At 50.0% G+C, this 13,188-nt stretch overlaps 1 protein-coding gene across 1 annotated transcript in view; it reads right to left on the bottom strand.

The window, feature by feature from the left end:
• The window catches only part of LOC149855117 (uncharacterized), a 30,750-nt gene that overhangs the window by 1,694 nt on the left and 15,868 nt on the right, over positions 1-13,188 (bottom strand). Inside the window, exons 20-36 of the mRNA XM_090024415.1 lie at positions 12,391-12,544; positions 11,070-11,288; positions 10,705-10,875; positions 10,260-10,406; positions 9,457-9,506; positions 8,849-8,969; positions 7,997-8,082; positions 7,020-7,146; positions 6,515-6,705; positions 6,307-6,397; positions 5,517-5,658; positions 4,610-4,794; positions 3,283-3,438; positions 2,880-3,013; positions 2,278-2,408; positions 2,040-2,134; positions 418-1,552 (exon numbers count right to left, since the gene is read on the bottom strand). Coding sequence (XP_089880541.1) covers positions 418-1,552; positions 2,040-2,134; positions 2,278-2,408; positions 2,880-3,013; positions 3,283-3,438; positions 4,610-4,794; positions 5,517-5,658; positions 6,307-6,397; positions 6,515-6,705; positions 7,020-7,146; positions 7,997-8,082; positions 8,849-8,969; positions 9,457-9,506; positions 10,260-10,406; positions 10,705-10,875; positions 11,070-11,288; positions 12,391-12,544 — 3,335 coding nt within the window. The remainder of the gene's footprint in view (positions 1-417; positions 1,553-2,039; positions 2,135-2,277; positions 2,409-2,879; positions 3,014-3,282; positions 3,439-4,609; positions 4,795-5,516; positions 5,659-6,306; positions 6,398-6,514; positions 6,706-7,019; positions 7,147-7,996; positions 8,083-8,848; positions 8,970-9,456; positions 9,507-10,259; positions 10,407-10,704; positions 10,876-11,069; positions 11,289-12,390; positions 12,545-13,188) is intronic.

The raw sequence follows: 13,188 nt of genomic DNA, 5'->3' as shown, positions 1-13,188 counted from the left end.
TGAACAGCATCCTTCAAATGCAAGCAGGTACGCTTCACCTGCCTGCATTTGAACTGCATCCTTCAAGGCCATAAGATGCTCATTGTCCTTCAAAAGCCACAGCACTTTCCATTTCAGTTCTGAGGTCTTCATCCCACCCACCCTGAATATCTACCCATGTACAGTTACTAATACCGTCTGAGACTGCTCCATGGCCAGTATGGAAGGCGTTTGGTAGGTGTTGATTAAGGGCACAATTAAAACCCAACAAGACTATACCTGGCACTGGTTTATCACCTGTAACAGACTCCTTTCCTAATAACAGGATGTCCATCCTGCTTCTGGCCCTCAAGAGTCTCAAAAGACTAGTGCTCATCCATGACTATATTATCCCCAGGGCTGTTCTTAAGATGTTTAGTGCCTTTTACAGATACGTACTGGTTACCGGTTTAAGATTGATGAATCCCACAGGTGTTGGCTTTGTTGGCTGTGTTGTCTTGGTTGACGTTGTCTTATTGGGCCTTGGGGTGGTGACCGTGGTTGTGGCAGATGTTGTGGCGGTTGTTGGGGGGCGGGCAGTGTTTCTAGGGGTGGTGGGACTGGCCACTGTTGAGGTAATGGTTGCCTTGACAGTCAACGGTGTGATGCTAGTAGTGAATGTGAAGATAATGGGAGGTGGAGCAGTGGCATTTGAGGTGGTTGTGGGGGAAGTGGGCATGATGGGTGACGGGTGATGGGTAGATGTGTTGTGGGTGATGGCAGTAGTGTCAACAGGAGCTGCAGTGATAGTGTTAGAAGTGAGGTTAGCAATGTGGGGACCAGGAGTGGTGGTGTTGGGGGTCAAGGTGGTGACATTAGAGGCAACGGCACTTGGGATGGCGGCATTGGGGGTGTTCACAGCAGTTGCAGTAACAGAGGTGGTGTTAGAGGCAGTGACCGTTTCACTGATGACCAGATTTGGAGTGGTGATGTTGGCAGCGTGGTCAATAATAGCAGTCGTGGTGGGGTTGCGGGTGTTGGCAGTGGAGTTGGTAATAGCAGCTGGGGTGGTGGTGTTGGTGGCGTGGTGCATAATGGCTGTTGGTGTGGGGGTGTTGGCTGTTTGGTTGATAACAGCAGCTGGTGTGGTCAGCTTGGGGGTGTTGGCAGTTTGGTTGATCATGGCAGTTGGGGTGTTGGTGTCGGGGATGGTGGTAGTAGCTAGGGTGGTGCTGGGGGCAGTAAGAGTTTGGCTGACAGCAGGAGGTGGGGCGGTGGCGTTATGGATAAAGGCCGTGGGGTTGGTGACTGCTCTTGAGACACTGGTGCTGGGCGTGGTAGCGGTTGGGGCAGTGGTATTGAAGGAGGTAGCTGGTGGGGTAGTGGTGTCATTAGGGATTAAAATACTAGGGATGCTGGTTGCTGTTGAGATTGGATCCGGCATCCCGCCCTGCAGACCGATGCCCAGGATCCTGTCCAGGGCTGACTGGTACTGAGTCTTGGTCCAGTTGGCCACGGCTGGATGGTTTTCAGCTTGCTTTAGAGAGGGAAGGTTTACACCCAGCAAATTCTTCACGTCCTGGATGCTGAGTTTCTGCAACACAGTCATAACATTGTTGTTCACCTTCACCATCAGCTGATGCTACCAGAGGCTTATCTTCCTAATGCGATTACTGACAGGGTAATAACGTCCTTTAAAAAAAACTCTATTAAAAATATGGAATTGCAAATCCTGCCCAAGCAATTCTGACCCAGCAGTGACCCCAAAACTACTGCGTGCTAGCCTACTTGTTCAGCCTTTTCCTGATGAATTTTGCCCTCCCTGTCTACTCAGTTCGCAGTTTCCATGGGACAGAAAACCTGCAAAGTATTTTGCTTGCGGCAAAGATGCAATGGTCATAAAAACAAATAATAATACAAATGGCCCCTCAGTGCTAATCCCTCACTCCATCTGCTCCTCTGCAGTCTCCCATGGATGGACCTGCCACTGGCATCAAGGTGTGTCTGCTACCTCTCGTAGCAATCGTTCTGGAGCGCCTAATGCTGCTGATGAGAAGAGTCCAACCTCTTTGGTAACGTACCTGCAGCTCATCAGGATTTAAGGCAGTAAATGTGTTGATATCCATGGCAACGTCAGATTTGGCCAGGTCTTCCAGGTCCTTCACTGGAGCCCCACCTTCATAAAAATAAAGTATTTATAAATGTAAAAATGCAACCTCCTTTTCAAAGCAGCAAACACCCGCTTTTGCTGTCAGAGGGTCTCCGGGTGCTGCATCCACCACACTGGAGCCCAAGAAGGGCAATGGTTTAAATACCTACCTAGATAGGGTTGGATTAAAGGGTAATAAGCACTGGTTCCTTTCTGGCTAGCAAATGCATCACGGGCTTTGGCATAGAGCTGGTCTTTCTTGGCTTGTGAACAGGAAGAAATGTCTAATTTTCCAGCGCTCCTAGAGGAACAGGAAGCAATTAGAAATCCACAGGGACACAAAAGCCCAATCTTGGGAAGACTGATTTGAATGCTCCCAAGCTCCACTGCTAAATGAATGGGGGATTCACATCCTAGCCCTAAACGTTGCAAGCCAAGCAGCCCCGTACATCCTAGGATATTATCCGTGGGCTTCTCCTGCCGTGGCTGAGCCTGACCTCCGCAAAGCAACAATTCTGCGCAGCCTTAAATTGCATTGGCTTCTCCTGCTGCCTCCTCACGCTACAAACAGGCATTTAATTGCTTCCGAGGTCACTTCAGAGCGGCTGTTTTCCAGGAAACTCGCCCCCCTAAAATAACTTGAAATATTTCTCCCCTGTGGCACTAGCTTCCACTTCCAGGAGGGGTGCAGTGCACGGAGACCTGCCCAGCACTGCTCTAACCATTGACTCGTGACAGATAAGCACCCCTTCCCTTGGTAAAGGCGGTTTACCCAATTGCTTCTGGGCTTATTCTTTTAATCTGCTCATCAGACAGGTTGCACAGTGCTTCGCCCCCGATTTGCTGGAGCAAGGGTCCCGTTAAGTTACCACCCAGGTCCACGTATCTGGCGACCAGTTGTTTGACCTAGGAAGCAGGATGAAAGGCAGTGAATGTATTTAGGGGCAGTGTTGTTCGATGTTTGGGCTGTGCTCACTGGGGGGGCGGTATCTGAATTGCTGTAGGGCAGTGGCTAGCAGAAAATCCCCAGGTGAGAGGTCGTCGCACCTCTGCCGGCACAGAGTACCCCACCCTGCAACGGCCTTCCGTAATTTAGCCCTGCTCACTCCTCTCCTCTCTGCTGGTCCTGGGATCACTGCCGCTATCCCTTCGTTAGCTCCCACCAGCACAATTACCTCGGCTTCCCTCCAGCTCCCGGCCTCCGGGTCCAGCAGGGCCACGAGGGTTTCACTGGACGTCACCATCCACTTGCTGATCTCGCTCGCGGTGTAGCGGCGCGATAACAAGCCGAAGAGCTTTAGCTGGTCCTCCGGGATCCCATCGGGGTAAATCTGAAAGGGCCAGACTGAGTCATTAGTGGCAGAGGAATCGATGAATGGGCTTGACGGCTGGATTCACGATAGACGGGGATATCGAGCAATAACGAGGAGCATGAGGTTAATTCCAGCTGCAGGGGAATCAATGAATGGGCTTGACAGCTGGATTCACGATAGACGGGGATATCGAGCAATAACGAGGAGCACGAGGTTAATTCCAGCTGGAGCAAAGTGGTGATTGCTTGTCTGCTCTCACAGGATACAATACCCTCTGGCTTCAGCCCCCTTTTTATAATCACTGCTGCCCTGCTGCCTCCTCCATGTTGCTTGTCCCTCTGTCGTATCACCGACTTGGCTTTTCATGGCAAATTTTTACATGAGAGCATCTCTCGTCTACCTCTAGTCATGGTGCATCCTGCATGCTGAACGCAGGCGTGGGAGATGGATCTTTACCCAATCAAACCATCCCGATCCAAAATCAGATGCTCTGCTCTCGAACTGGCTCTGCGTCACCTCCCTGATGGCTTTTGGGATAGCTCAAACCGTGTGACAGCGTGAGTGCTTTGGGTGGGAGGGGGAGCAAATCCCGTTATTTTCTTTGCAGCAAAGACTTGGCCCTCAGGGAGCAGGCCCAAGAAGTAAGTGCGCCTGCGCACAGGATGGTGTGAGCTGCTCCTCCGGCTCTCCCAGCCAGCACCTGACCTCAGCTGCAGCACTTCCCAATGCAGAAAGGAGTATCGCATTGCAAGGCAACCCTACTGCCTCTCTCGCAGCGTGCACTCGGCTGCCGACCCTCCAGGATTGCCCAGGAATTAGATCTAAATCTCCAGGAGACTGCTGAGAGTCACCCAGGAGATAAACGACAGGGCATTCATTAAAATAAATATTAAATGTTGCATCTGATTTATACAGTCGTCCAGTGGGTTTTGAAAATCTCGTAGCAATGTGCATGACTATAATCCATAAGCGATAAGCGCAAGCGCGCGAGCATCGTGTGTCGCGGGCATGCTGGCGTTTCGGATACCTCCCAGAAGAGATTCAAACGCTTGGCAACCCTATCAGAGCTGAGGTCAGAAACCCTTCCCTGCAACGCGTGTTCCCCCACAGACGTGGGCCTGAGAAGGACCCAGGCCATCTTGGCCCTCAGCGGCACAGCACTGTTTTATCCCATGATGTTCACCATTACCTCGCCAAATTTCCGCTTTAGGACATCGAGCTGCTCCTCGGTGAGGGGCTGCTCCAGCAAAGGGACCAGGTTGTCTTTCAAAACCTCGTTACTCAAGCACACGTCAAACTGCTCGATATCGGTGTAAGACACCAGGAACAGGGGGTCAAGGATGGTTTCGGCAGTGATGGCTTCAGACATGCACTCTGTTTGCAAAGTATAATGGGCAGAAAAGGCCCGTTAGCAAACACGCTCATCTTCCTTCCTCCCGCCCGTCACTACGGTACCTTACAGGGAGAACTGAGAAGATTTATTTGGGTGTCACAGCCATTCCAGAAAGTTTTTACAAACAATTTCTGATAAAAGCAGATTGTGAATGACCTCCTGGCTACCAAATCCTAGCTCTTAAAAATGGTCCAGGCACTCTGATTAGTAGGCATTGTAATGATATCAGTAGGATCCTATTATGTTTCATTGAAACACTAATGGCTTCTCCTGGTTTAATTTAAGGAGATTTTCTTCTGTAGGGGAGAAATTGTTACCAGCCCATCCCACAAATGACCTCCTAGAAACTACAGCATTTCCCTGTCAGGGTCTTCTGCCACTACTGGCTTTTTTTGCAGTGAGAAATAAGGACTTTACTTCTTTCCCCCCACTGCCTTGGTGCTGCACTTCCTGAGGCTAAATGGACACCTCGAGGACTTCTGCTCTGTGTGATCTTTCCAGCCCTGTTGGAAATGGGGAGCCCTATTCCCCAGTTCCCTAAATAGCCACCTCACAGGTTTGCTGGCCCTAGAAGCTCGGAGAGCTCTGGGAACGGGGCGCAGGCTCTTAAGCCATATTGATGCTTTTGAAACTGTTGCCCCAGTGCCTTTGAATCCTTATTTTAATTGATCCGAACCAGTGATCCACCTAGTGCGCCACGTACCTTGCGGGGCACGTTTAGGTCTGCGAGACGAGGACGACATGACTCCAAGAGATTTCAAGAGGAGCACGGCTTTCTTTTTCTGAAACACACTTTGGCTTTGGTACCCAGCAACCACGCTCTTGAAGAAGGCCCTTCTCACGTCCTGAGGGAGAAGGAGGTTGCGGGAAGCTTAGAGCGAAACGGGAAATAACCCTGAGGCCTCGGCAGAATCATTTAAGTGAAGGGAAATTTAATGCACCAGCTTCAGCCGGCTTTGGATCACGCGCAGGCGGAGAGGCCAACAGGAGAGGGTGGTGATGCTAAGATGGGGCCGGAAGAAGTATGAGATGGCTGAAGGAAGAGAGGATCCTGCTGCTGGGTTGAATGAAGGGAGCAGGGATAGGAGGAGGGAAAGACAAAGAATCTGCAGCACACAAAAGGATTTTCCAACAGGCAGATCTATAATAACACACACTTTTATATGCATATATATAATATATATGCATATATGTGCATGCACATGCATGTACCTATATAGACATCATATATATATATGATATATGATATATATATATGATGTCTATATAGGTACATGCATGTGCATGCACATATATGCATGCATATGCATGTACATATATACACATGCATATGCACACATATATATGCATATGCATGTACATATGTACACATGCATGTGTATCTATATGCATATGCATATATATATATATATATATTCAACCCAGAAGCAAGTCCCAGCTACCCAAGAGGGTGGACTGAGCCCACCCAGGGCTCCTTAGCGGGGATAACCTACCACGTTCACTGAGCTCCACGTGGTGTGGTTCACATATGGAGCAAGCGGCCCAAGTTTCTGCAGACTTGCTAAATCCCAGGACGAAGGATCCCTGCACCAGATGGGGGAAAGCAGAGTTGAGTGCCTTCACGGAAGACCCCAGGCAAGAAGAACCCGCCACGTCGGGGCTGCTCTCAGCCTCCATGACAGCCAAAGGAGCTGTGCCTACCCGTACTGGCTCTCCCCGCTGCCGAGGCGGGCATTGAGGGCAGTCTGTTGGGCCTCCGTCAGAGCTGGACAGAGCTTTAAATTCTCCAGGATCCGAGGGTGGGAGTCTGTGATGGCGGCAGCGTCCATGTCGCACACCAAAGCACCCAGCCTGCCGAGCTGCTCCTTGCTGAGGGTGGTGTTCTCTACTTCCTGGGGGAGAGGACCGTGCAGTAGGGATTTAGGAGCCTGATAGAAACCACCCCAAAGAGCAAGGGTCAGAGAGGCATCTCAAGCCATTTTGCAGATGAGCTTTGGAGTTGGTTATTCAGCTCCTTTCCTGAGTTCACCTGGCCAACAGGGTGGAGGGGATCATGTATGACGGTGCTAATGCCTGGCCCATAATGCTCATGAAGAATATTTGGAAGGGGACGGCAATGAAGTACGCTGAATCTACTCTGGGAGATGGATGGAGTGCTGCAGCGAGGGCACAGAGAGCATGCACTTTAAAAGCAAATGCAGCTTACCAGGCAGGCTAGGGCACTGGTCAGGAGCTGGGTCCTTTGGGCAGATCCACGTGGCAGCAGGCTGAGGTTTCCTTGGGAAGCCAGGGTGTAAAAGGCTTTGCAGGTGTCATTGTGCACTTCAGTGAAGCTGTAACGAAGGGGAAATGCTGTCACTGGGAGGAAAGCAGTGAGGCATGCAACTGCTGTTGCCTGCACAAGACCCCCGTTTGGTCTGACTGCAACGCTCTGCAGTGAGTATAAATTGAGCATGGCCTTTATGCATGCTCTCAGACTGGCCGACAGCTGGGAGAGTGAAGGGTTAGATGCAAACCCTTCTTCTTTCGTATGGTAAAGACGGTGTTCGTACCTTTATCTTTGCACATTTTTGTCAGTTCGGGAGATCTTGGCTGTCAGAGATGCTACCAGGGGTTGCTACATGGAAGTGGCTCTCGATGCAAATCCTAAGTGCATTTCTATTTGACTCTTTCTATACATTAGAAATGCTTACATCAAGCCTGGATCACTGCCTGCATGTGATCAATCATGTTTGGCACCCTGCACCTTACAAACTGCTGCCTACTAATGAAGTGATTTAATTACAACATCCCTACATATTGTCCCAGGGCTTGGTTGGACCTTACTACCTGCTTTCCTCATCTACTGTGGCAGGTTGCACTAATTCTGCCCATCCCACGATATTCTAGCCCAGCTGACCAACTCTGATGCTTTCTGCAGACCTTTTGACATGCAGATTTCAACTCTTGTCGCTTTTGCCCTGTCTCATTTTCAGCCGGGCTCATTAAGGAAAATTAGCCTCTAAAACTAACCAAGCTCTGCAACAAGTGGCCTGTGCTGTAAAACCAAGCCCTGCTCACCGCTGGGTGTCACTGGACATCAGTAAGAGCAGTTTATATGAGCAAATACTGCTGAATCGGGTCTTAAGACGCTTGCTAACGTGATTAAGCCCCAAAGCAAATGCACTCACTTGAGATACTCACTTAAAGAAAAGCAGCAGGTCTCGTGGGTAGTGGGTAAAGTTGGCCGTCAGGTTGTGCGCAGCCAGTATTTTGGCTAGGCAAGACAACTGATGGGAAAAAATACATGTGGTGTGAGGTGGATATTACCCCCTGTGATATTTTGCTGGATAAACAAGAACATTGCTCGGCCATCAGATCCAGAAAAAAAACTAACTTCCCTTTTCAGAGCCTAGCAGCTCTAGCTGAATAAATATTGGGGATTTTTTCCCTAGGTGATTCATACATTCTGCAGCCCCTCCCCACACACACATTGCTCAGATTTGGCATTCAATGCTTTGCCTTTTTCCACCTTATTTCTACCCTTGTGTTACTGGGCAGAACCCAGTTTAACTCAGACTGGGCTAAAGAGGGTGCTCTGCTGCCCTGTCTTGCCATTGAGCTGGGTATGGGCCTGCTCAACAAATGCACCCCTCAGGAAAGGGGGTGAAATGCTGATGCTGCCAGAGGGTTCAGTGGGGCTCTGGCTTGTTGGCTGACATGATAAAAATCATAGAAAATTAGGGTTGGAAGGGACCTCAGCGGGTCCCTAGTCCAACCCCCAGCTCATCTAGTCTAACCCCCGTCAGAGTCGGCAAAGGGACAGGTTTGGAGGCTGTCCTCGGAGGACCAGCTACGGGGTTTGTGCCAACGGGGGTTGAAAATCCCATCTCCTGGGAATGGGATACTGCCCCATTGCAACCAGGCGCACTCTGGGAGCAGTGTGACTGCTGCCCATGCTTCGAAAGCCCATCAGTCATTCATCAGGGATTACATACGCATCAAAGACACCTTTTTCCCCATCAGCAGCCAGAGCTATGACATGTCTCGCCCTACCTGGTGGTGGGTCAGGACCACGTTCTTCTTCGTCATCTGTTCAGCCATCGAGAAGACCCGGGCAGCTGAGAGTTTGCTGGCTGGGCTGCACTGGAAACCATGCAGGACCGAGGCTGAGAGGCTAAATGCAAGGAAGGGGAAATTGTAGGTTAAGGACCGAGTGCGTTTGAAACACTTTTGATCCCATGACCAGGCAGAGGAAAGTCTACACTGCCTCCATCCCCCCGATCCTGGAGGGGGGCTACAAGGCCGGAAGACCCTAAGATGTCACAGTCAGGAGGGATTATGCATGTGTACCCCAGGCCAAGGGGGTATAGCTTCGACCTCTGCATTGGCCTTAAGGGAAGCAAGCCAAGCCTCATCCATAGTGCTTGGCTAATGGAAAGCATTTGCGGGCCCTGTGTTGGGCTTTCCTTTACATTCTCCTTCAACAATCAATTGCTGCCCAGAGGTCACCGGGGCCCGGATTTATCAAGGAATTTCGGTTTGAAATCCGGCCCCTCTTCTGATCCGAGCGGCCGGTCCTGAGCGGGGGTTAGAAAGAGATCCGCATCAAATGATTTTCTCTCCCCTTCTGAAACAGGAGGTACAAGAGAGGTAGTACTCACTCCGTGCGATTCTCCGTGGCAGTCAGCACACGCTCAAAAAACACCGCCGCCTGCGAACGAGAACCGTGTGCACTCAGGCCCGCAGAAAGGGCAAGAATATATGGGAGAGAAGCGCTTACACACGGCATCCCGGAGGAGCCAAGAGCCCAGACTGCCGAATATTACCGTGTGCTCTCGTGTCTCATGGTGGGTGCTTTGTCGGGGCAAACACCCCTTGTCACGAAGATGTCTGAGAAAGCTTTGGCAGTTCAGACAGGAGCACAAAAGAATTGCAATTGGAAAAGTGGCAGAGAAGGGCCGGGAGCATGGTCAGGGGAAGGGAGAGCTGGCTCTACGAAGGGTCCTGTCCCCTGCCTCAGAGGGGATGCAACTCCTTTCTCTAGTGTGGCCAACACCAGCTCTTTAAGCGTCACGTCGGCACCAGACGAATGAGCCATGACTAAGTCGAGACGGGGAATGAGGTTTCTAACCCTCCAAGGAGGGAGGTTGCAGAACAGCCTCCAGCTGCAACAACCAGCTTTAAAGCTTGGGGCTTGGTGAGTTGATGGAGGGCAGTATGTGCTCTGATGGCCTGGGAGAGCAGGGGACTGATCTAACGACACAGGAGACCTCCCAGTCCTGTGTCCTACTTCCCAAATTACCCCCGAGGGCTGAGTTACACGGAGTATTAAACAGAACAGATCCTTGCCACAGCTGAGTCCAGAACTTGGATTCAAGCCCAACCTCATTGACTTAACCAGCACCAGCCAAGACCAGATGTGCTAGACTCAAATTTGCTCCAAAAGACACAATAGTCACGTTACCTGCTCCGCGGACCACTGCTTCTGTTGGATTTGGTGAAGATCTAGGTGCCCATCTTGCAGGACCAGCAACGAGATGGGGACTTGGTCCACCAGAGCATCAGGCACGTTGTGTAAAATGTCATTCAGAGAGGAGGACCTGGAGATGATCTACAAGAGTGGGATGAAGGTGCATCACAAGACAAGTCACTAGCCTCCCCTGTGGCCTTGCCCAGTCAATGCCTTGGAGGTTTGGGGGGAATAAATCAAGGCAATAACAGCATACTCGATACTGCTAATGAAGCAGTCAAGGCAAAGAGGTCCCTGATTTTTTTCATGGACTTCCCAAGTTTTGCAACCTCCTACCCAGCAGATGAACCGTGCAGCTGGCAAATTTGCATTTGGTCTGTCGAAGAGAGGAGGTGCCTGGTATGAAGAAGGGAGGTTTTCTCCCAACCGCTTTGCTCACCCTGTCCACAAAAGCTCTCTTCAGGTAGCGAGGTGCCTTTTTGATGGCCCTCAAGAAGCCTTCGTTTTTAGCCATCTCCTTGGCAGTGTCTGCGGGGATGTTGCTGAAGACACGACCGGGGAGGCCCGGTAGCAATGTTCCAAGTTTGTGAAATGCCTCTGCCGTGTCCAACTGCAATTGGGAAACGAAGCAGAGAACAGCCGTGGTTACAGCCCTGACCTTACAACCCTCTTCTGAGGCCTGACCCACTAACCCAATTCGTGAATAACGTGCAATTAAAATCCATTGCCCCCTGACCACAGCATCATCGCAAGTAGGTTTTTTCAAGCAAATGCTCTTGTGTTCTTAGGATGACAAACTCCTACCGTGAAGTTACTGCTGATCACTTTGTTCACCAGCCCCTGGGCCTGTCCCCGGTTCCAGCCGTGGACTTGACCAAGTGCCTGCAAAGTCGCAGGCTCTGCTACGTCCTCTGCTCTCAGCTTCGAAATCTGCCCAAAGGTCAAGCCCAAGGCTTGCTGTCCCAGTGCAGTCAAGGTGTTGGCATTGAGGGAAGTAACTTGTGCAACCAGCATGGTTGCAAGCTAGATGGGAAGGGAGAGGAGGACAATGAATAATAATCGATGAATCAGGAATGAGCTGCTAAGCCCACCAAAGGCTACACAGGACGTGCTGCTGGGACAGAGCTCTGCTCAGCCGTATTGCACTTCTTTCATTGTTTTTCTTTTTATTTACTACTTATGCATGAATGGGTGTATTTGGACAACAGGTAAAAGTTGTTTTGGCCACTTTTGAATGTTCTTGTTTTAATGAAGTCAAAGCAAATTTCCAAACAAAATGGCATTTCAGGCTGAAACGATCCAAGGATTCATCTGGAAGATGTGGAAATGAAACATGTGGAAGTCTTTTAGTTCCTTTTCCAAGTGACCGACTGGTGAAATCTAAATGAACTAAAACAGAAAATCATAGAGTCATAGAAAATGAGGCTTGGCAGGGACTGCAGGAGGTCACATCCAGTCCAACCCCCTGCTCAGAGCAGGAGCAGCTCCAACTACATCATCCCAGACAAGGCTTTGCCTATCTGGGTCCTAAAAACCTCCAAGGATGGAGATCCCACCACTTCTCTGGGTGACCTATTCCAGCGCTTCATCGCCCTCCTCCTGAAAGAGTTTTTCCTAATATCCAACCTCAACTTTCCTTGCTGCAGCCTGAGCCCATTGCTCCTTGTCCTGTCACCTGCCCCCACTGAGACCAGCCCAGCTCCATCCTCTTTGCAGGGAGCTGAAGGCTGCTATTCAACCTGCCTCGGTCTTCTCTTCTCCAGACTAAATCAGCCCAGTTCCCTCAGCCTCTCCTCACCAGTCACGTGCCCCAGCCCCACAACCATAAGTCATGTGCCCCAACCCCATAACATATTCTTGTATCATTGAGTCTGCAGTTTTGACCAAAGAAAAGCTTGGGGAGAAAGATGCTACTGAGTTCTGCTTTATCTGCTATGACCCAAAACTCCAGAAATGACGGCAACCCTCCCCCCGCCCCCCCGAGTTCCTGGATCCAAATCCAGCCCGCAGCCCAGGATCTGGCTTCCCTCTCCCAGTGACCCCAAACGGGGATGATCCTCTGTAGTCTGCGAATGGCTCAGTACCGTTCCTCGGCAGGGCATCACACGGGGCGCTGAGCACGTACCTGGTGGGCGGAGAGGGTGGGCTCCGTGGGCACGGAGGTGCTTGAGGGGCCGCAGTGGAGGTTTATCCTGGAAATGACACTGAGTGCGTCCGCGGAGCTGAGCCGCTGGATGGCAGTCGAATGTCTTGCAAAGCAGAGCAGTGGGCCGGGCAGGCTGGGAGCAAGCCCAGTGCAAGGTCTGTTAGCCAGGCACGTGTGAAACGGTGCGACTCTATCTGCTTTGCCCCATTTTCTAAAACTCTCCTATTTCTCAACAAAAACTCCAAGCGGACCATCTCAAGAGTTCACATATTTGCCTTTTTTGCTTAATCCATTTTTAAAAAACCTTCTAGCTCTATTTTCCCCCCTTTCCTCTCTTTCAGTGTCAAAACTGAGTAAGAGAGAAAATGGGTTGGGGAATAGCAGAAAAAAGCAATGTTTTGGTTTAAACTTAAGACATTTAAATTTTTCAGATGGCATTCAAGAAAACAAAGGATGTTTGTTTTTTATGGAGTATAATTATCACTAACCGCTCACCTGTAACACAAGATATGTGGATAGGCTATTTGAAAGAGGTAAATACACATAGATCTAGTTGGCTATATTAGAGATATATGTCTCTACTTACGAGATATATAGAAATGGAGCTCTATCTATTTATCTATCTCTATATAGCTATCTATATAGAGATAGATAGATAGATAGTGTGTGATATATTTAGCTAGATAGATAGTGTGTGATATATTTAGATGGACAGCTAGGTAACATGTGATATATATATTTAGCTAGATAGATAGTGGGTGATAAATTTAGATAGAT

The sequence above is a fragment of the Crocodylus siamensis genome, chromosome 12, assembly GCF_052110815.1.
Source record: "Crocodylus siamensis isolate JL-2025a chromosome 12, ASM5211081v1, whole genome shotgun sequence".
NCBI classification, from domain to species: Eukaryota; Metazoa; Chordata; order Crocodylia; family Crocodylidae; genus Crocodylus; species Crocodylus siamensis.
This window is presented reverse-complemented; position numbering and strand designations above follow the sequence as displayed.